A 24214-nucleotide genomic window follows, 5' to 3' on the forward strand; every position below is an offset into this window, starting at 1 on the left:
TACATCCATACAGACAAACTTTCGCATATATAATATTAGTAAGATAATTTATTAAAAGGTAGGGCTCTCCAGTTTCCAGTATTTTTTGAGCTCAGTGGAAGTTTATTTTCTTTTACCAATTCCTATTCCGTTTTCCGGCTGGCTGATTAGTTGGTTACTCTATTCCAACACACTCTGGTTGCGTTCGATGAGCACGACCGAAAGCAACCGGTTAGTTAATCACGTGACAACTAATGATCACGTGCTCCAATCAACCAATCAACTGCTTAGAATGGTAACCAGTGAGGTAACCGGTTGATCATAGAGCGCTGCGGTAAGTAACCGGTTACTTACTGGTTAACCGGTGAGGTCGTCGAACGCACCCCTTTTGAAAATGTCTCTTTTTTTTTTGTAAATTAGATATTGGCAACAATAATATGTTGTCGTGGTATTGTTTGTTTGGAAATGTCAAACAAACCGGCGATGTGTTTAGTTTATTAAGTCGAAACTACTTATCTTTGAACTCTGAATAGCTCAGTGGGTAGACTACTTTTCTTTTTGCAACATGAAATCTCTTTCTTAACGTATTCAAATTTCATTATGGCTTTTCTTATACTTACTTTCTTTGTTATTTTTCTAACGTTTATCATTTTGCAAAAATACCTCATGCTTAGACGATATTTTTGGAAGAAAAAGCATGGATTTATTTCTGTTGGATTCTTTCATCCTTATTGTAATGATGGGGGAGGTGGAGAGCGTGTATTATGGTCTGCTATTTTAGCAGTGCAGAAGAAGTAAGTAAACAGAATATTGGGGCATTCCACGGTATTTTGGACATTATGTAGAGTCCGTAACGTGACCTTTTTTTGCCATAACTTTTTAATTTACCGTTAGATTTGCAAATTATTTTAATTTGAGCTGGTGTGTTGGTAGGAAAAGATCAAAATAAAATAATACGCTAATCAAACAGTAAATTAAAAAGTTATGGCAAAAAAAGGTCACGTTACAGACTCTACATAAATGTCAAAAATACCTTGGAATGCCCCTATTATGAATAGTAAGTCAGTAGTAGGTATGACATGCAAATGTAAATGGTTGCGAATGAATGTCATAATGTGTGTAATAACTGCAAAAGCTGGTATACGCATTAATATTATGCACTTTAATTTAGACCTAACCTTTAAACTATTTCTAAATAAATGGAATATAATTTTCACAATGTAGTTTAAAACGTCTTCGCTTGTACGCCAAAAAAAAACAAAAAAAAACATGCTATATATTAGACAACCTAGTTATCACATCCCGAGACTGGAGTTTCGTTCTTATTAGAACTTCTCTGTCAGGAATTGTGAATAATCGAGCCAGAGGCAGATGTCATCTCATTGAAGCTGAGAGTGCCAACAAACTGGTAGATAAAGCGAATTTATCTCACCAGCGATTGTCCGCAGCATGGTGCGGTTTAACTCATGAATTGAAGGCAAAGCTTTGGTATTTTTAGCAGTAAGTTACTACCCCAAAACCAAGGCTAAGGCAGAGCTACATGCAATATTATATACAAAGGCTCCCTGTTATATTATACCAGGGAGCCTGGTTATTACATCCTGAGACTTTTTGTAAGTAAGTTTGCACTATTTTAATTGTTTATCAGTGCAGTTATGTGCTACAATTTGTCACCATGTATGAAACATGAGTTTATAACTACACGCTAAAAACAAAATAACTATTGAAACAATGGGTGGCAATTGGTGTATTTTCTTTTTAAATAAACTAAAACCCCTGGAAAACACTGATAAAAAAAGTTATTTAGAACATTAGCTATTATTTATTATACAGTCAGAATCGCTTAAGGGAATGTCAATGGTCACGCAGAAACTTTGAAGCCTGTCTAGGGATGTAAAATTTCTGGAAATTTTGAAGTGGTGGGAAAGAAATCGTTTTTTACCGTGTTTTTTTTTGGGAGAAAATGGAGAAATTGATTTTTTTTTTGAATAAAAATAAGGGCATTTCACAGTATTTGACTGTTACGGACTCTACACTTCATAAGGATGTTTTAGCCTCCTACTCATGATTAGTGCAAATAGTAAAGTTAAAATTTTTGTAAATGATTAGTCCTATGTGTAATTATGTCAAAGCATTGAAAAAAGTTTAGATTTGTGTTGAAATTCTGAAGATATAGGAAAATATATAGCATGTTACGGACTCAACACTCAAAAGACATGGAAATTTTTGCATAAACTTTCTTCAAATTTTCTGTGAAAGTAATAACTATTCTTACCTAATGAAGGTTTTCTACTATGTCTTAGTTTACCTATAATACATTTAAGCACCAAAATAATTTTTTAAAAGGCTAAAAATATTTTTTACGGAATTATTTACTAAAGAACTGCACGTTTATGAACATGTTACGGACTCTACACATTTGTCATGATTGAGTATTGTTTGAATTATTGTTTATAGATTCTAAACAACAACAATACTACCTCATTGTTCAATAGTTACAATGATAGAATCAACTGTTATGGCTATTTCTTCATCATATATGTAAGGGGTGCCACCTGGGGGAGGAGAGGGGCAGACTGCCATTGAAGTTTTTTTAGGGGATGTTTTGAGGGGTATTTTTCTCATTTTTGGGGATAGTATTTTAATATTACGGGGGAGGGGGATCTGTGGGATATTTAGGTGAGGTGCACCCAATCTAGGGGGTAGGGGGAAGGGTGCCAGACTGAAGGAGGCTTCCTGTTGGAACAGACCAAGTGATATGTTGATTTCTTCAGCCTTGAATTTGTAATTATAAATGATGGGTTTTAATGCAAATTTTACTAACAATTTAACTTTTATAATAAAACCTTGGTTATCTGAAGTGATCAATACTGTGCCATCTTCGCTAATTCGAAATTTCTGGATAGATTTTAAGGAAATTTTTCAAATGTCACACTGAAAGTATACTGAAATTCGGGACCACCAGATCAATCAACTACCCATAAGATAATAGAGGAAATTTGGACTCTTTAGACTGGCCTTGATAATTTTAATACCTTTTTTTTGAGCAATCACGATTGCTTATTGTTCTCACTTGACTGTTTCTGGCGTGCTATTATTTTATTTTCCCTCCACCTCCCTCTGCAGCACCGTCGATTGGCCTCACAATGCTGCTCCTCTAGCGAAATCCTTCTCCAGGTTGCGTCCATATCCTACACACACACATACACACACACATACACTAACACTCATTCTTGCACACAGACACAAACACGCCTACACACACACACATAGTCACACACACATTCACACATACCCCCCCCCCACACACACACATCTGCACACTGACACAAACACGCCTACACACACACACACACACATATATATATATATGTATACATACATGCCTGCACACAGACACAAACACACACGCCTATACACAAGCAAAAAAAACATGTGATTGCGAAAAACAAAATTTGAATTCAAGATGTTAAAATTCAAATTAATTTTTATTTATATTTACAACCAACAAAAAGTAGCACCTATAGTTATACTATTCCTATAATGAAGTCATAGGGTACAGTTATTTTGAACAAATTTCAGAAACTGTTATTTTGGCTGTGCATTTTTGATTGATTAACTTTCATAACTAAGCAACTTTATTTTTTAGAATGGTTTCTACGAAGAATAAAGCAATAAATTGAATTCCTCTCCTAAAATAAGTTCTTCTAGTTATTAAGTATAAGCAGTTTATTTTTTGTTGTAAAGAAAAGAAATCAGGACAACTTTTTTTAGACCAATAACCTAGGGTATGTTCGTTCACTTTTAGAAAACCCACAAAAACTTTTAGAATAATTAAAAAAGCAATACTCCAGTATTAGCAATTTAGTGAAGTTGGTAAAAACACATTGTGCTGATTCTTGAAAAAGTGTAACAGTAGATGTTGGTCAATTTAAATTATATTGATCTTTAAACTTTGGTTTTTGATTCTAATCACAAAACATTTGTTTGGTACAAATGTTGGATAATATTTTGACATTAGAATTGTAATAGAAGTTGTTTTTGTAATGTGGAGACCCCGGGACTGTGGCAGGCAATTTCACTTCACAAAGTTCTCTTAAAATATTAATGGGGAAAAAAGGTAATGACTTGAACATTTTCTGGGATGATGAGAAATATTTAATGTAACTCATGGCAGAAAATAAAACTACTAATTGAATTTTATGATGAGACAGAAAAGAAGAAAAGTAGAGAGCCAAACCAATGTGCCCTGACTCCCCCTATACACTTGTGCAGTCAAAATTCTTCTGAAAGTGAAATTTTTTTTAAGTATAAGTTGTAATTCCCTTTAAAGGGCTACTTTTTTTTTTTTTTTTTTTTTCTGTGCAGGCTATTCAAGCATTTTGGTAAAGAAAGAGCCATGTTGAAACAGTCGCCAAATGTCGAGTCCGTAACCAAATTTAGAAAATTAATAAAAAATACTAAATTTAAATTTTCATGAAACGTATTTTAGAATATTGTAACACCATGGATGAAATTAGAAAATATTCAATTTAGTGATATAAAATGCATAAATAAAAATTTTAACAAAACTTTTCTTCTAATTATTGTTATGGACTCTACAATCGCCATTTTCACAACTTATAATTTTTTAACGAATGCACTTTTTGATTAAAACTACTATATGTAGTAGAGATAATCCTTTACTTTATTTGCCCCAAGCACCAGTTTTGACTTGAAATTCAGTTCAAGTCACTATTGAAGAAAAATTCAATGTAGTGTCCGTAACAATAAAAGTTGTATTTTTGATGTTTTGATTGCAATTACATGGATAATATGAAGTAAATAAAGTAAAAAATATGACATGCATGTTCTTTGGAATGTGCTTTTTTAATATATATAAAAATTTTAACCTTTCAACAAGTTTTCTTATGGACACCCCATGTCGCAAATACCGTGAAATGCCCCAATAGGGTTTCTTAATATCTATTTGTTTCTTGGAACATAGAAAAGGTTAAGCATCAAAAAATGTATGCAACCAACACATCTTTTTCTGCTGAACAGAAATACATATAAGGATAAGTTTAATTAGAAAAAAAAAAGCTTTTTTGTTTTATAACTGATAGTCTCCTTGGTCAAACACCAGAAATAAGTTAAGTCGTCGTTCAGGTGTGTCTAAACATAACAACTACATTTACTATTTTAGATTGCCTTTGAAACTTGAAATAATAATTGTAATTTTTGAATTTCAAACATGATTGATATTGTTTGAAAGAAAAATAGGTATGATTTTCCTACCTTACAATGTAACTGTACCGTCTGAAAATGAAAGTTATTGATTTTTGATGTTTTCCAATCCAGTCTTAGTCCAAATCAAAACTAAATTGGTTTTTCTTTTTCATTCCAACAAAAACACCAAACCAAAACTGTGTAATGGTTCAGAGCATTTTTTAAGGAATTTTCACTAGGCTATATAAGTTAAAAATAATTAAATGTCTAACTGTTGCTATATATATCTTTTTATATCCGTCGCGAGATCAAAAACATAGGGGACGTATGGAACTGGCGGCCCTTTAATTATTTCAAGCGTATCTTAAATACGTACAAAGAGATAGGTTCAGTTTCTGGTTTATAAGTAAACTTTTAATAGATCTAAATATTGACAAAAAGAACCTGATTGTAAATAGTCGAGCTCGCTTATTAGATTACCGGGAAAAGAGAAGATCTTGCTTTATAATATTAACTCCGAAATGAGGGGGTTCAGGGGTTTCTCCCCCGGAAATTTTTCAAATTTTTAGTCTTAAAAACGCATTTCAGACGATCTTTGGTAATGTTCGGGGAGAAGTGGTTTGGTGGCACTCCCCTGTCTATGTAGAGGTTTCAATGCCCTTCCCAGGAAATTTTTCTCATTTGTAACCTTAGAAATGCATTCTAACTGTCTTTCGTAATATTAAAGGGTCGGAGGACCCCCCCCTTGCTCATTTTTCAAAATTGAAACCTTTTAAAAACGCAAATATTATCTTCAATTATGTAAAGAAGAGGAAGGTTCGGGGGTTCTCCTGCGGAATTTTTTTACAATTGTAGTGCTAATAACGCAGGTTAATACCATATTTTCAAGATGTTACGTGAGGGAAAGACTCGAAGCCCCACACCAGGAAATTTTTCTTACTTGCTGCCTTAAAAATGCATTCTAATTATCTTTGGTGCTGGTAGGGGAGAAGAGGTTTGGAGAGCTCCCTCAGAAATTGTTTGAAATTGCAGCTCTGAAAATGCTGTTTTAAACAATCTATGGTGATTTTAAGAGGAGGAGAGATTGAAAGGCCTCCCATCTCAGGAAAATTTTCTGATTTGTAAACTTAAAATCGCATTCTAGACTATCTTTGGTAAGGTTAGGGATAGATAATTAAAAGGAACACAAAACACACTGCATATTTTGAACAAAAGCAATTTTAAAGTAAGACAAAACAACGTTAGAAGAAGCACAAGTTTGCAAATAACAGCAGACACGTGTTTCGGCGTTACGTCTTTTCATTCGTAGCTCATTATTTTTTGCATTGAAAAAGGCGTTCCCTGTAACGCCAAAACACGTGTCTGCTGTTATTTGCAAATTTGTGCTTCTTCTAACGTTGTTTTGTCTTACTTTACTGTTCAGCACAAAGGTATTTATTTATTTTAAAAGCAATTTTGTTTGCTAAAGAAGTAATGCTGGAGTCAGATGCCCAGAGTGGCAGAATACATTTAACTCACTGGTTTCGAATCAAAGGAACGTATTATCGCGATTCGTTCACTAATTTTTCCTTGATGGAATCAATAATAATAATTATTTTTTTAATATGTAGTTAAAATGAAAGAAATCATATGGCAGTTTCTTTTAAAAATCACGATTATTAAGGGAAACAACACATCTTAACAAAGTCTAACAACATGTGTCGTCAGTGTTACCTAGCAAACAAGTTCTAAAATTCAATTAAAAAAAACAAAAGAAATGCATAATAACTCTATTAAAATTTGTAGCTTACTTAAAAGCGATGTATCTTCCTAACAATATTATTTTGAAACATTTTTTTCTTTTCATTTATAATTTTGACAGGCAGTGAAAATATGATATTTGGTAACACTCATGACGATGAATATTGTGCATTTTTATTTAAAAAATATTATTGTTTTAAATGCGATTCAAGGGACAAATTTATTCACAAAATGTATTATTTTTGTAAAAATAAACACTTAAATACTTCGTAGAAATACTGTCATGTTGTCCAGTAACATTCATGACATTGAAGATGAAAAATTTACTTTTAAAATAAAATATCTCTAGTTGTATGAAATACTAAGTTCAAATGAGGCAGTGAGAAGCAAAAGGATACAAGTGGACATTTTCAAGTTTCGAGTAAGGCGCGTATAAAGATTACGTCCTAGGTAGGCTTTCATTGAATTTTTTTCTAAATCATACTATACAGCAGCACCTACCAGGGCTACTAGTACCATCTCTTGCCCCAAAACAGAGAAGGGGTTCAACTACCATTTGCACTGGTTTATCTCCAAATTTTTAATTTTGCCACTTGCATCCCTTTGCTTCAAATATGATTGTACCCTTAAAAATAAACTATTGCAATTAATTTTTCTTGAAATAAATAAAACAGTTGATGATATTTATATTTAAAATTTTTCAAATGTTGTTTGCGCAAAAGTTTGGAAAATGACCATGGTGATTTATTTCTGCATAACAAAGAACAGACGCATCAACTATGCACATTTGAAATGAAACAGACGTGCTTGTTGCAAATGAGAACATAAAACAATTAGTATTTTTTAAATATATTGAGTCATGATGCAAACAAACGTTTGGCTAGCATTTACTGTTTTCTAGAAGACAAATACATGCATGGTCAGATCCAGCTTTTAGTTTCGGAGGGATCATATCCTCATATATATATTAGCAAATGATCCAGTAACTCGCGTGTTTCAACAATGAAACTTGCGCCACGGCATGATAATTTGAAAATATGTTTTGGTAATGTTTGACATGCAGGGAAAGATTTTATTGTGACAAGGCTGAACTCGATCCGGCAACTTACAGTTTTACTGGTAAGACTGTGTCATTTCAGGGGAATAAAGAAAAAAAAGGTCAACAATGAACACTACCTACTGGAGTTTTGGGTTAATCCACTGGAGTTAGGGTTACAATTTTAAGGACCAAAATATTACCAAACAGGCAATGGCTTCGTTCAGATGTAGAAGCAATTTTCACCCATCATACCTTGACAGGCGATTTTCTAGTTGATAAATAATATTCATGAACTTATAGAAGTAGATTCATATTGACCAGAAGGAATACTTAAAAAATAAATAAATAAAACATTTTAAAATAAATTCATGAAAACTTTGTTATGAAACATTGAATGTTTGTGTGTGTGTGGGGGGGGGGGCATTCAATTTACCGGGCCCCCTTCAAAAGATTTTTCTGTATCTGCCCCTGCCCCATGCTACTGAGTGTTTATTCTAAAAAGAGTTATGGGTGAATGTGGCAGGTTGAGGAAGGGGGGGGGGAGGAGGAACGAACTAAACCATATGAACTAAAGTATTGTTGGCCAGCCTCATCTCCAAAAACTTGCAATGTAGCCCATGAATAAAAAAGGTTGAAAACCCCCACTCTAAACCATATACAAATACAAAAGTGACGACCAGCAACAGGCTCTGGGCCCAGCTAGACTGGTCCTAGCCAATTTACAATCCCCAGTCAAAAGATCAATGGCCTTCTTAAAACTATCTACTCCCTTGCTCATTACCACCTCTTCCGGTAAGCTGTTGCAAGGTTCCACTACCCTGCCAAAATAATAATTTTTCCTAATATCCATGTTAGCCTGAGATTTAAATAGCTTAAAACCAGGGCCGATCCTAGAAGGTGTGCAGAGTGTGCGCCGCACAAGGGCGGCCAAAGCAAGGGGCGGCCGCAGGCCGCATCATATAGTTCTTATAATCAAGCAAAATTTCTCAAGAATTTCTCACAAGATAACTTGTAATAAGTAGAATAAATATGCTGATTTTTAAATGTTCAATTGACAAAGTATGTGTCGATTTTCCAACAGCATAGCATAGTTTAAAGAAAATAGAATGTTAGGGAACATTGTGTTGGTTCATCGTCCATTAACATCTACTCTTAACCCGTTCGCACCCAGCGTCACGCGGACGCTACACAGCAATTCCTCTCTTATCAGCCCAGCGGCACGTATCCGCTACGCGCTCTGATCGACGCTGACGTCCCAGCGTCACATATACGCTTTCTCGAAATGGAACGATTGAATTGAATATTTAAACGATAATAGATGGCTCTAAATGGCTATAACTTTGATGATATTCGAGTCACATGGTATTTGACCTTCATGTACACGCTTTAGTTTCTTATTTGGACCTCTCAATGGGATAGATTTTTTTTATGTAAACAACAGTGAATCACTGCTCTGCGCATACGATTTATGAGGTCTCAATTGCTCTTGTTTATATCTTTGCTTCTCTTTTTTTGTTACGAGTAATTGAAAGAGATATACATCTAGCTGAATAAATTATGGGGCAGGGGAGAAAGGTTAAAATATTTTTGCGTATGTGTTCCAGACATTTATGATTCCCCGTTCCATGAGAGTACAGGAAGGATTTCAAGCGGCACTGAAGTTTATGATTATTTTTGAATCCTTTCTGATATTGTTCTTCTTTATTTATTCTTTTTTATTTGGAGACTGGAACATTGCAATAAAAATGGTTAGCGAAGTGAATGAAAGGGAATGTTTTCGAGAGAATTATGAAGCAATTTTGAGACTTGTTGCGTGGGAATTTAACTAGTTTAAATTCGTTGACCTAAGTTGTTTTAATTAAAATTAAATAAGGAACATATTTTTTTGCTACATTTCTTTTTCTTTGATTGCACACTCACGATGTCTAACTCTAACTTTGTTTTTGTGCACATATTATTTAACTTTGTGCACATAGTTAAAGTTTTAGTATTCTACTTATTTCACTCCCTTTTAATAATGTAATAGTCTTTATATTAATAATTAGTAATCAGTAGTACATTGTTTAAGCAAATTTAAAATTTCAAGTCATTATTTTGAAATGCTGATTTTATATGAATATTTTTGTTCAGTTAGGCTTAACTGCTGTAAATGCTCGGGCCGATGGCGGCGTTCCATTTCGGAACGTTCGGTCCCGTAGCTGCGCTTCGTTTTCCATGCGCTGGTCCTCAAGGGGTTAACACACATGGTTCATTTGGTTGCAAAGTTTGTGACAGAACCGGTAATCAGGCAAGGATGCAGGGATGGGGAAAGGCCCACTTCTGAAGCATGAAATGGTGCAGTCTAAAAGGAGCACCGAGGGCGGCCACTAATGTTTCTCCCCCCCCAAGCTTTTATAGACCTAAACAATGAAGACATATTTTATTTATTAAGAAAAAGCTATGCTGATTAGATACTCACGCAAGCATTTCAAACAACAAACTATGTAACAAACTCGGTGTTTAACAATCGCGGATGCGTGGAGAGAAAGTGGAAAATTACGACTCCCTTTTGAGAGTAACATATATGAATGACCAACTAAAATGTTGTACTTTTCCCCCTTTGAGACAATTTTTCTGATTAAAATCTTGAATGAACTGCCCGGTTTCAGATCAAGTAGGAGGACAGGGCCCTTTCCCCGGCAAGCAAATTTAAATGTAGCTCCAAAACGAAGATCCAAAAGGATGCCATGACCTTCTTGACGAAACTAAAGAAGGCTTAAAATTGCGTTTCTAGGACTTTACTTTTGGAAAATTTCGCTGGTTGAACCATTGATCTTAACGACTTAATTAAGTCTCCGATTCATCTCTTCCACTTTAACTTAATCAAACATAACCTAAAAATGTTGGCATCAAAATCCAAAACGTGTTTTCAGACGACAGCCCTTTTTATCATCAAACGTCATGTAAAATTGCGTTGACATTTTTCGAAATTTTTGCAACTGAGGGCTCCGAAATCCATTCTCAAACATTACTACCAAAGACAGTCTCAATTAGCGTCTTTAGAGAAGCCCCTAATTCCACCCCCTCTCACTTAACGTATTGAAAAGCGAATTAAAATTACGTTTTTCAAACATCAGTTTTAAGAACTTTTGGGAAAAGACCCCGGATCCCCCTTTTCTCCAACCCAATCACTATGCTTGAAAATTTCGTTTTTAGACGGTTCCGTGGAGCCACAGCTTCCTGCCTAAAGTAGCCTGAAATTGACTTCAGTTTCAAAAACACAGTTCGTGAAGGCACACTGAACCCCCACCCCCTCTTAGTCCCATCGTTATCGAACAATGCTTAAAATACGATTTTGGGACTTATATTTATAAAGAATTCCGGAGGAGAACTGCCAGGCTTATGTAACTTTTTACAGCGCTAGGGCATATCCATCAATCGTCGAGGTGAGGTGAACAAAAGTCTATAGTTATATTTTTCAGTTTTTAATGTTAAAAAATATCCGAATGATCCATAGAAGCTTCCCAGATTTGTTAACGTCGCCAAAGATAATATAAAATTGCGATTTTAGAAATATCCGCTTAAGAGCTCCAAAATTCTTCCTTCCCAAAAATAGCCCATAATGAATTTCAGTTCCGAAAAATATTTGGTTCGGAATATTTTCACGTTTCCCGTATTGTTTTCAAATCTAGCCAAAGACGGGATTTTGAAAAAATAGTGCCGAGAAATAACCGGAGGATAGCCGCCAAATCCGCTACCGTCACCAAAGACGGCCTAAATTTGCGTTTTAAACTTATATTTCGAAATCTTTCCATGAGAGACGATTGAATCTACGTCCCTCTTGCAACGTCAACAAAGGACCCCAACGTCAAACCCAAAATTGCGGGTTTAAAATTTCAGTTTCGAAGATTTTTCGGGAAGAACGCCGATCCTTCCTAAGTTACGGTCTAAAAAAAAAAAACTTCTAATTGATTTCAATTTTGAAAGAATTTTAGGAAAGAACTGCAACATTACTTTCACCTAAAGTTCCTAAAATTGCAATATTTGATGTCAATTTCGAAAATTTCTCCATGCACCTTGAATATACTTGACTCTTTTATCCTTGCAACCAAACACAACTAAAGATTAACTAAAAATATTTTTCATACGCAAATTTCGATAATTTTCTTGGAGCAATCCTCCTCCCTGAACCCCTGACACTTCCCCCCACGCTTCCCCTTCCTCCGTCTCTTCTCTGATGTCACCGAAGAAAGACTATAAAATGCGTTTTCACGACTAGTAAATTTTGGTATCTATTAATTTCTTCAAAGATATAAATTGTACCTAAGGAGTTTCTTAATATGAAAAATTTCTTCCTTTTTATAACATCATTCTTCTGTCCCCCCCCCCCTTTTTTTTTAAATTCGAACTTCGCATAGAAGTTTAAAGAAAGGTTTATATTGACGTTAGTCAAAATATGCAAATTATTCTTGAGGGGCGGTACATTAGGTCTTTGCACACGGGCGGCCGACACCCTAGGATCGGCCCTGCTTAAAACTATGTCCCTTTGTCCTGTTTTCAGTGCTAAACTTCAGCCTCGTAACATCTTTCATATTAATAAATTTAAACAACTGAATCATGTCCCCTCGGTCTCTTCTTTGCTCAAGACTGTACATTTTTAGCCTTCTAAGCCTGGAATCATAATCTAAGTGGGAAAGTCCATTTCTTAGCCTTGTAGCCCGCCGTTGAACCCTTTCCAATACATTAATATCTTTCTTAAGATAAGGAGACCAAAACTGAACAGCATACTCCAAATGGGGTCTTACCAAACTTCTGCCCTTATATAGAAGAACTTCTTTAGATTTGTTTTAAATAAATCTATTGATAAACCCTAGCATCTTATTGACTTTGTTACTAGCAATGCTGCACTGTTGGCTAAACTTTAAATCCTTATATCTCGACATTCTTCTTATTTATTCAGACATATATTAAAACAAAAAGCGTATGTATTTGAATTAAATAACAAATTAAAATCAAAGCCTAATCATTTATTTCTCTTACCTTTTTGATGAAGGAAAGAACAGCGTTTCATGCTGAGTGGTGGCGAGAAAAAAAAATTCTGTCGACGAAAACGCCTTTCGTTCGTAAACTCTTTACTCTAAACTGCCCATTTTGTTTATAAGCCCTCAAGTTCCCGCTAAAAATCATCACATCCCGAGTGAATCACTGATTAGTCTGGAATTTATTACACCTGTCTGCCCGGAATGTACAATGATGACTGGATGGCGACAACGATTAGCACCCCTTAACCCGCAGGGGATGACATGTTTTCGTACCCAGTCGGGTGTTTTTAAATGAGTAGGAAAAAAAGACAAAAACTGCTTTTGGTTGATTGCTGGAAAATGCCCGATGTAATTCTGTTGCTCAAGAGGAAAAAAAAGAAAGATTTAAAATCCGTTTACAAAAACGAGCAGTGGAACCATTGTTGAATTTTCCAATGTCGCCCAGTAGTTTGATTTTGCATCTTCTAGGCGACAGAATTTTTTCACTACGCGACATTGGTGTCGCGTAGTACCTATGTTAAAAAATGCTCTGTAATGGTTTCTAAAGCTGAACCAAAACTTAAACTAGAGTTTCAGTTTATTCGTACAGCTGTGCTACACACAGTAGTAAAATTAGTCATACCGGAGCTTTTGAACAAAACTGAGTTATTATAACCAAGTTTTTCTCTATTTTGTATTTTACTTAATAAATAAATGTTTAAGGTCATTTAATCTAAAAATATTTTTTTAAAAAAAATTCTGAAAAAAAAAAAAAAAAAGACAGCTGAATCACACACACAAATGTATGGAAGAACTAAACTTTAAAACACAATAATTCAGCTTGAGCTGAACTGCAGATTCCACTTTTGTGCTTACCATGGCAGTATACAGGGTGCGGCAAAAAAAAAAAAAAGTATAAAGATTGCTTCATCGAACGGAAGAAAAGTAATTTCATGTCTTGAGTGTGTTTTTTGTTTCTCACTTTATTAGGAAATAATTTACAATATATCTCCTATTCAGGGTTCGTACGCTCCTTCAAAACTCCTCCAATACTCCTTCATTTAGGAAATTTTCTTTAAGAGCCCTTCAAACTCCTTCATTTTGGTTGTAACTCCTTCAAAACTCCTTCTTTTTTAGTTCAAGACTATATAATCTTCCTCTATGACAGTAACTTTGACAACTAACTTCGTCACAAGGGCCATTTTAATGTAGTAATTTCGTGCATTTGTTTTATTTTCATAAAGATGTGATTTACAAATTGATCATAGTTAAGTCATAAAAGTTAAAAGTGAAAATTTTATTAGAAGACTAAAACATTTCATAAGTGAAATAAAACGTGCTTAACTGGTACTTGGCTATTTTTTCAAGTTTTATGTTTATTGTTTTTTCCTCCACCACTCTTTCAGCAGCTAGAGTCAGGTTGTCTAATTATTATTTAAATATTTAAAACTACATAAGTAGATGTAAAATATTAAGTGATTGTGTTAAAAAACAATTGTTTAGTAAATTGCAGTTAGATGTTGTAAAAAGGGTCATCCACAAGTGATGTCACGCCTTGAGGGGGAGATGGGCTCATGAAGTTGAGACAAGAGGAAGAGAGAATGTGACAAAAAGTGACATCACACAGTTATTGTAACAATATGTTAAAAAAATATGACATGTAACAAAAGGACAAGTTAGGTGAAGTGTGACACTTTCTGATAAAGGGAGAAGGGGGTCAAATATGTTGAAAAAAATTGTGACATCATTTAATGACAGCCCATTAGTACTCCTTCAAAACCTCCTTTTACTCCTTCAAAACTCCTCCAAAACTCCTTCATTTTATTTCTGAAATTGAGTACGAACCCTGCCTATTTTATGTATTGTTTTTCGGTTTTCTTACAATTTTATGCAAAAGACCTGCTATTTCATCGTTGTTTAACCAAGTAGAATGACAGTTCGTTTGCTTGTTGTGCCTCAGCGAACAGTATTTGTTGTAGTATGCTGCTTCAAGTGACTTGGAAATGATAGTGGATGCTCGGAAAGTGTACAAAAACGAACAGTAAACATTACAGTTAATCGTCAGGTCCAAAAGTGAGTTCATCCAAAAGTGAGTTCAATGAAATCCTTGGGTTTCCACAGGAGAAGTCGTTCGTAAGATGGGAATTTGTGACTGATAAGTGCAACTAAGGGCAAAAACAGCTCAAGCAGAAGCTTTACGAGTTCCAAAAAATTCAGGCATTTGTATGGCTCGAAAGATGCCATAAACGTTTGAGACAGGTCGCAAGTCCACGCTGAAAGGTTTCTACCTTTCACTGATTTACCGTTCAACCAGCTCATAGCCCCCAGAACAATAGAATTTGATCTATAGACACTTCAAGCACCTTAGAAAATGTTAAATATCGCCAAAATTCGAAGTCAGGCTTTGTCTGATGGAATGAGTGCAAGCAACAAAAAAATCTCTGTTTTTTTGTGAATGAGGGCCCTAAAATATATCGAAAAAAGTACCAGAAGGACATTTTAGAGGCTGTTGTACTTCTGTGGACCTAAGAGCACCTCAGCACAGCAATGTAAACTGGACATTTTCATTTGACTCCACACCAGTTCATACGGCCAAAAAAATGAGAATGGTGCCAAGTGCTTTTTTTTTGACATGATATCATATTTAGAGTGGATGCTTTACTCACTAAACCTCTATCCCATTTATTAAACTGTATAACCTGTTTTAGAGACAAATGTCTACCCTAAACTACACATAAGTTTGGACACTCTAAACCATTTGCTTTATAGGGAATTTAATTGGTTAAAGGACTTGCGGTCCTTGAATGAAAATTTCAATGTGTTCCCTGTATTACTTCAAAAGGCGGCCAGTATGAAACCAATTAATTTATTGATTGCTAAAGGTCTTCCCAGATTATTGTTTTTTGCATTTTGCTAATTCATTCATCTATACTAATATTGTAAAGAGAGAGAGAGAGCAGATTTTTGTATGTTTATATGTTCGAGTTAATCTCTGGAGCCACTGCACCTATTTGAAAAATTATTTCACTATGGGAAAGGTGCATTCTTACTGAGTGACATAGGCTATAAATTATGCGTATATGTCTTTATACTATTTTTTAAAAATAATAAGTTCTCTTCGCTACCAGTTTATATTTCATACTATTTTGTTTTTATATACTTAAAAATGAACCCCGAATGCCCTGCATCTGCAATGAGAAACTGGTTGAAGGTTCTCCTTTAACTGAAGGCTGAGGAATGGGCGTATGTGAAAGATAAAAATATCAGAATGCATTGTATCATTGTATTGTTCTTCCCTTTGATGGTTTCCTTTGTCACATAATTGAGTTGAAGAGAAAGAGAATTGAAAGAAAAAAATATGATTCGTTGCTGCATATGAAAGTAACAATGAATGCATAGCTTTGGCAACAAAATAAACTAATATTTAAAAAAAAAAAGTGACATCATTACCATAGCTATTAATCATTAATATAATCACCAAAGGCTCTTCTATAATTACACACAAAGTCTTACAAAAAGACGAATTGACTGGGTCATCAAAAGCGGTTTGTTACTGGTATATTATTAAAAGTCAGTAAGATTTTAGTTGTTCTTGATTAAGTGCACCATTATTGTAGCTATTAGGCATTAATATAATCAGAATTTCAGTGACTGAAATTATTAGACATTTTTATTTTACATGCATGCAGTGAGCGTAAGGTCACTTTCAAAAAATCATAAAACATTTTATGGGAAAAAATACGGGATGCGGTGTCTATCCTCTTGTTAAGCATTATATGGGGTTCAAATGAGCCAATTTTTAGATTTTTAAAAATTGAGTTTTTTCAGTAAAATCACTTCAAAATTCTCTAATTTTTGAAAATTTTCAAAATTTCAAATTTTATTTCCGAGGCTGTATGCATCTAAGGATTATAATAAAATATGTTATGAAACTATCATATAAGGGCTTTAGACTGCAGTCTCCGTTCAGTAAAAAAACTTTTTTTTTTCACGGAGAAAAAAAGTCATAAAATCGATAAAAATGCAGTTTTTTCGCCACAAAAATGAATTTTTTTCTTTATCAAAAAACCTAACTAAACTTTCAAAAACGATGTCTAGAGGATATATGGGTCCTTATTTATTTTTAGAAAAAAGAATTATTCAAATAGATTAAATACTTTTGAAATAGGGTCCATTTCAAATGGATTCCTTGCCGTTTTTTTCCAAAATGGCGGATTTTGTGCAGAATTTGAATTTTAATAGGCTGTAAGTGAAGAAAAATTTTTTTTCTTGCGAAATCCTTTTGGGATATTTCATATGTCCCTTAGTTGTAACTACTGTAATTTTTTCAAAAAAATCGGGGATGGTCATATGACACTTTTCATACCTGCCTGCCTCATTTGAAATGGAATGACTCATACAGAAAACAGCCACGTTCCTTACGGCATTTTAGGTAAGACGGGACAGGACCACTGATATCAAATAGGAATCACTGGACACCAAACAGATCAGGACCTGAGAACCAATCAAAAAAACATTTTACTCCCCCCTCCCTGTATGCAGTCTAATTCTTCCACCTCTCCAAAACCCATATCCTGATGCGTTTTGTAGCCTTAGATAAGATTACAACTAGAAGCCAACTAAACTTTATTAGTTAGCCCCTCTTTTGAGCTTAGTTTCTAGTGGTGACCTTTTACTTTTAAGGGGTGAACTGAAATTTTTTCCCAAGGAAGAATATGAAAAATTTGACTTGAAATAAGAGATATTCGCTCAAGTAACTTGGAATATGTATGCGATTAAGCAGGGTATGGATGAAAAACGAACTGATGTGTGCATCACATGACTTCCTTTGACTCCAATGTAATGTCGTTTCCCATTAATGGCAATTTTAATGTGATTCAATAGTTTACTCTCTAAATATCACCAACAGTGGCCAAACTGAAACCAGATTAAAAAAAAAAAATAGGCCAAATTTGTGACCAAGTTGGCAATCAAAAGACTGGCGATGTATCGCCAAGTGTCCGTCAACTTATAACACCATTTGAGTTTACATCAAAATTAACAATGATTTCCCCCCAAAAAGGGGCAAAAGACCCCTTTAGAAACACCCGAATGCAACCAAAAGAGGAGGTGCACAACTAAACCCCACTAGGAGTCTACGTACCAAATCTCAACTTTCTAGGGCATACCATTCTTGAGTTGTGCAACATACATACACACATACAGACATCATGAGAAAACTCATTGTAATTAAATCGGAAATCATCAAAATGGATATTCCTCGCATCTATATGTTCTTGGGCACTTATCCACGTGTGGTCGAGTCGAAAAAAAACCTCAACATTCATTCGGGGGTGAGCAAAATGGAGATTAAGATCGATTTTTGAGTAAAATTTTTTTCATGAATACAATACTTTCTTTTTGTAAAAGGAAGTAAAAATTCTTAAAGCGGGGAAATTTAACATTGTTGCTATACGAATTTTTGTTCCACAGATTTATATTCCTTTAGCAGGATATTCAATTATCTGTCACCTGATTAAGTGGGGATGAATCTAAGGTGCCCGGATCTATACATTTTGGGGCCCCCTGCAACAAGCCCAGGAATCCCCAGAAGAAAGTAGTGTATATTGGCAACGTTTATTAGTCTTAGTGTTGTTGTTTTTTCCAATTTTTAAGGCTGTTGCACCCTTTAAATGCATCGGCCCCTCTGCACCGTGCGATGTGCAGGTACGCGGATCCAAGCATGGACTCCACTTTTGAAAAATATAACAATACCATCTGTATCTATGTATTGCACGTTTGGGAGAAGAGTACCACAATATGAAATTTTTAATTTTTTTTTCGCTTAAAAGCCTTCAAAGGACATTATCTTCTTTGGAAAATAATGACAGATTTTTTGTTCTAATATGAACCACTGGAGAAAACAGCAAACTTACTTTTCTTAATGCAAATTACCTGAAGAGTTCAACTTCAAACGCTTCTCCCGTAAAATTTCATTTCTTCGTATTGTGGCACTCTTCTTCCAAATGTATGATATATGTAAATGTAAAGTGTTCTAACCACAACTAACCCATGTATATTTCCCTTTTTTTTCGCATTAGATACAGCATTGCACAATGTGTTGTCTATACTGGTGATGCAGCGCCATCAGAAGAAATACTTGAAAAAGTGTACCGAAACTTGAACATTGAATTACTACGGCCAATTAAATTTGTGCGTCTCAAATGTCGTTTTTTGGTTGAATCTAAATATTATCCTTATTTTACTTTACTAATGCAAAGCTTAGGCTCTGTCGTTTTAGGAATAGAAGCTGCTTTTAAGCATGCTCCTCATATATACATTGATACCATGGGTTATTCATGGACTTTACCAATTTTTAAATATCTTGTTGCTTCCAAGATTGGTGCATATGTTCACTACCCTACTATTAGTACAGATATGCTGACAACTGTATTGGAGCGTAGAATTTCTGTAAATAACAAAGAATTTATATCAAGCAGCAGCATCTTTTCGTTCATAAAATTAATTTATTATAGGATATTTGCATTTTTATATGGGCTAATGGGAAGGCAAGCTCAAATCATAATGGTCAATTCCAGTTGGACAAAAGACCATATACTGAAATTATGGAAAAAGCCTAATCATACTTTTGTTGTCTACCCTCCTTGTGATGTGTCTCAGTTTCAGAATATCCCATTGTTAAGAGATAATAATAAAGAACTTAGAATTTTATCTATTGCTCAGTTTCGTCCTGAGAAAGATCACGAACTTCAAATAAAATCATTTCATCAATTTCTTATCCGAAGTAAATGTATTGATAGTTCTGATACTCTAGTTCTTATTGGAAGCTGTCGACATGCTGAAGATTTTGCACGAGTGGAGAAATTGAAGGTTTTGAGCTCTAAACTAGGCATAGCTGAAAAGATTGAATTTAAAATCAATTTATCATTTCAAGAAATAATGCAGGAAATGGAAAAAGCGGATGTTGCCTTACACACAATGTGGAATGAACATTTTGGAATTGGTATGTCATTTTACTTTGTTAAAACGAAGCTTATTGCAAAATAATTTCATTTTTTATTGCAGTAATGACCTATGATTTATTTTATGTACGTTTTATGTTATTCAAAGGGATTGTTGTTATTTAAGTGGTAACATTTTGGGTAAACGTTTTAAAAGAGTATAATAAAGGGCCATTCATTAATTACACTCCTGTTTGTGGATATTGCAACACCACGAATGACTTACGCGAGCGAGCTGAAAATTGCAGGAAATGTGAAGTAGGGATTGATATATAAATGATTAAAATTGCAGACTGGTAGCGCATGCGTAGGCTGAGCAGCGCCCTCTGAACAGTGGATCGAACCGAATATAAATAGACGACTGAAGCGAGGCGTGTATGATTATTGGTGGTTACATGTTAGAGCAACTTAATCTTTACTATGCCTCTTCGACCAAAGAAAGTGAAATTTGAGCAAATTTCGGAGTTTGAACGGGGCAGAATCGTCAGCCTTCGTGAAGCTGGATTGTCTTATCGTGCAGTAGCCGCTTGTGTGCAGCGTAACAGCAGCACAATCATGCGTGTTTGGAAGCAGTGAACGAACGAGGATCAGACAGCTCGGAAATCCGGGAGTGGACCCTGAAATGTGACATCAGCTTGTGATAACAGACACCTGGTGCGTATGGTGCTGACGGACCCCACAGTTTCTTCTAGACAATTGGCAGCACAGTGGTCAACAGCTACAGGTGTTTCATTGTGTGCTTCATCAATTCAGAGACTTCTGCTGCAGCGTGCAGGATTCCTTCATACAGGATTCCTCTCACGTAAAACCATCGCCGCCTGCGGCTACAATGGGCTAGTGTGCATAGGAGCTGGCTTGCTGATTAGCAGAAGGTCATCTTTTCTGATGAATCCTGCTTCAATTTGTGGCACCATGATGGCCAAATTCGTGTCAGGCGCTATGCCGCTGAGCAGCACATTCCGAAATGCATTATCGAACGCCACAGTGGACGAACACCCATAGTTATAGTTTGGGGTGCCATAGCATATCATGGACGATCACAATTGCTACCAATTGTAGGCAATTTGAACAGTACCCGATACATAATGAAGTTTTACAGCCCCAAGCTATTCCTTTCCTGCAAGGATTGCCAGGGGCTGTATTCCAGCTAGATAATGCTCGTCCACATGTCGCCAGGACTGTCAAATCCTACCTTGATTCGCAGCAGGTACAGCTTCTTCCTTGGCCTGCATATTCCCCTGATATGTCACTGATTGAACATGTGTGGGATTTCGTTGGGCGGCGTCTTGCTCGTGATCCTTGTCCTGTTTCTTCGACAGATGAACTTTGGTTGCGCATACAAACAATATGGAATACTCTTCCGCAGGCAGATATTCAAACTTTGTTTTACTCCATTCTGAGTCGAGTAGCAGCTCTTATTGCGGCGGGTGGTGACCATACAAAATACTAATTTCTATCTCTTTTTATAGTTCGTTTGGTTTGAAAATGTAATCATTTATTTGTACCATTACCACTCAACTGTGTATTAAATTTCCTTCAACTATGATGCACTTCATGGTGTTGCAATTTTCACAAACAGGAGTGTACGTAAGGATGATTTTGGCAATTTTAAACTTCCTCTCCCCCCATTTAAGGGTAAGTAAGATTTTTCAAACCCCTCTCCCCAATTCTTACGTAAGATTCCATTTCGTTTTTCAAATAATAAAATAACGAATCTAACATCACTTTAGCCGTTACTAAATTCACTATTATCAAACCTTTTTGTGTAAGGAAATATGTACTAAAAGGTTGGAAAAAATAAAACATGCCATACACAGCGCGATTCTCTTATTATATTTTACACTATTCATTCTTTGTAAAAGAAATAAAAAACAGCTCATCATATGTTTTTTACCTTCCCACAGATGGAAATGAAATATAATCCCTGTCAAACCACTTGACCTCGCGATTTCTAATGTAAAAGATCTGTTTGACCCTCCCCCCCCCCCGAAAGTAAGGGTATGTAGAGATTTTTCCAACCCCCTCCCCCTCGTGACCCTTACGTAATTAATGAATGGCCCCTAAGCAAAAATTTCCTCCTGATTGTTAATACTAATAAATCATTTTCAATTTGTGTTAAGTTTTCAACTTGACACAAGGTCTTTTCTTTTTTTAAGAATAACTGCTAAGTTTTAAGAGCTACTTTCATTTCTCTGTTGCTAGTGGTTTATTACTTTTTCCTTGGAAAAAAAAAGAGACCTCCCCCCTACTTTTATTGGTGAATTTTATGCCCAACCAACATGTCATACAATTTCCTTTTATAATTATTTAAAAAGATAATTTTTTTGTTTTTGTTGACTCATTGACTTCGTTTCTCTTGCCTTACTGATTAATAAAAATAATCTGAGGAAATATTCACCTTCGGCCAAATGCTTACTATTCAGCCTTGGCCAAAGACTGAAAAAAAGTACTTGCCTTTGAAATTTTAATATTTTAAAATTTATATGAATATTTTAAGGTAATTTTTAAGCCCACAACACATTGTCATGTTGTTATTGTATAATACATTGTCATTTTTAATGTTGTATAAATTAATGATTTTTCCCCTAAAATATTAGATACTTTACTTATTTTATCCTATGAAAACAATTCTAATATTTAAAGAATTAAAGTAGACAACATACAAACGTAATTTGTACATGCTGCAATGGTTAGTTTTCACTTTCAGAATAAAGTGTATGAAAATTAAACAGTAATATGTGGTTCTTGTTTTATCATCTATATTTTCGAAAAAATATGTCAATTTAAAACAAACTTCTTTTTATTAATGCACATTGGCAGTTCCTTTTGATAAATGTATCAATAGTTGCAGAAAACATCCTACAGTGAAGCCAAATAAGTTTTTGTTTCGTTGCTTGGATTTAAAAAAAATAACATTTACTCTACTTCTGTAGAACATAATTAAATTTTGAAGATCTCTAAAAGCAGTAATTAAATATAATTTTTTTTTGGCTCAGTAAGGCACGCATCTCACAAGATATATTCCTATTATGTTTCGATGACTCGGATGTTATATTTAGCGGACCATTTTTCTTAAATCCTTTAACACACTACATTAAACATTCTATTACAAACTCATTTAAATATGAAAGAGTAACCAGAAAAAACTCATAATATTAAGTGTTTGTAAATATGTAATGTAAAACTGCATTATTATTATTTTTTAATATATAAGTAAAAACTAAACAAAACAATTATCTTATTTCACAAATATTTTAAAAGATAATTAGCCGTTTACTATAATTAATTTGCTTTTGCATTTGGAGAGATTTATTTTATTTATTCTTTATTTCAAGTAAACAATGCTACATAACATAGAAAAATTTAGGATCTTAAATGGAAATTTATTTACACTCCAAAAAAGACACAAAATATTCATGCATTTTCTGTTTTAAATTTGCAAAAAGTATAAATATTGCAGCTGAAATTTTTTTACGAAAGATTCTGTATTTGGCCGGATATTCGATTAGAATTTTGACTGAATATTCAATACGTTCTAACTGAAGACATTAGTAAGTTTAATTGTATAGCCTATGGCTAGGCATGGATCTACCCAGTTTGAGAAGCTCCCCGCAATAAATCAGTAAGGAGCACACAACAAGTTTTTTTCTTCTCCTTAATTGAACTGTGAAGTTTAATTTATATATTTCTAGACCCCAAAATTTTTATTTGTTATGTTCAGGCTTACTACAAATGCTTAAAGCTTCTTAGTATAAAACTTTATTTACATGAAAAGGTATTCTAATTTATGCAGTATAGTTCCCCTATACTCATTCTATTGTTACAAGTTTAATTTTTAATCTAATTTCAGGTGTTGTAGAATGTATGTCTGCTGGCTTAATAATGATTGCTCATAATTCTGGAGGTCCAAAATTAGATATCATACGAAATCAATCACCTGATCAAACGGGATTTCTGGCTGATTCTGTGGAAACATATGCAAGTGCATTAGAAACAGTTAAAGACATGAGTTCAGAGCAGCTACTTCAGATTAGAAAAAATGCTCGACAGTCTGTATCGAGATTTTCTGTTCCAAAATTTGAAAACTCCTTTCTAGATGCAGTTAAAACACTTTTCTCTTGATGAATCATGTTCCTTATTAAGGTAAAAATCTCGATACTTTGATGGAAATGAAGTTTTATGTAATCATAGAATAAATATTTTACTTCTTATCTCTTATTATTTAAAATCATTGGTCATTAATATTT

At 34.5% G+C, this 24214-nt stretch overlaps 1 protein-coding gene across 1 annotated transcript; it reads left to right on the forward strand.

Annotated features, from left to right (window-relative positions):
- The first annotated feature begins 440 nt into the window (after positions 1 to 440).
- Positions 441 to 24166, forward strand: LOC129221600 (GDP-Man:Man(3)GlcNAc(2)-PP-Dol alpha-1,2-mannosyltransferase-like). Its single transcript, XM_054856124.1, has 3 exons — positions 441 to 773; positions 19047 to 19969; positions 23818 to 24166. The coding sequence occupies exons 1-3, from the start codon at positions 580 to 582 to the stop codon at positions 24087 to 24089; spliced, it is 1389 nt and encodes a 462-aa protein (XP_054712099.1). The 5' UTR covers positions 441 to 579; the 3' UTR covers positions 24090 to 24166.
- The last annotated feature ends 48 nt before the right edge of the window (positions 24167 to 24214 follow it).

The sequence above is a fragment of the Uloborus diversus genome, chromosome 1 (genome assembly GCF_026930045.1).
Source record: "Uloborus diversus isolate 005 chromosome 1, Udiv.v.3.1, whole genome shotgun sequence".
NCBI lineage: Eukaryota > Metazoa > Arthropoda > Arachnida > Araneae > Uloboridae > Uloborus > Uloborus diversus.

What these genes read in the sequence shown, in the direction of transcription:
- LOC129221600 (XM_054856124.1), top strand. Translation starts at nt 580, where the DNA reads ATGGCTTTTCTTATACTTACTTTCTTTGTTATTTTTCTAACGTTTATC. An exon ending in ATTTTAGCAGTGCAGAAGAA is followed by an intron (nt 774 to 19,046) that starts GTAAGTAAACAG and finishes TTTTCGCATTAG; the next exon opens with ATACAGCATTGCACAATGTG. An exon ending in GAATGAACATTTTGGAATTG is followed by an intron (nt 19,970 to 23,817) that starts GTATGTCATTTT and finishes ATCTAATTTCAG; the next exon opens with GTGTTGTAGAATGTATGTCT.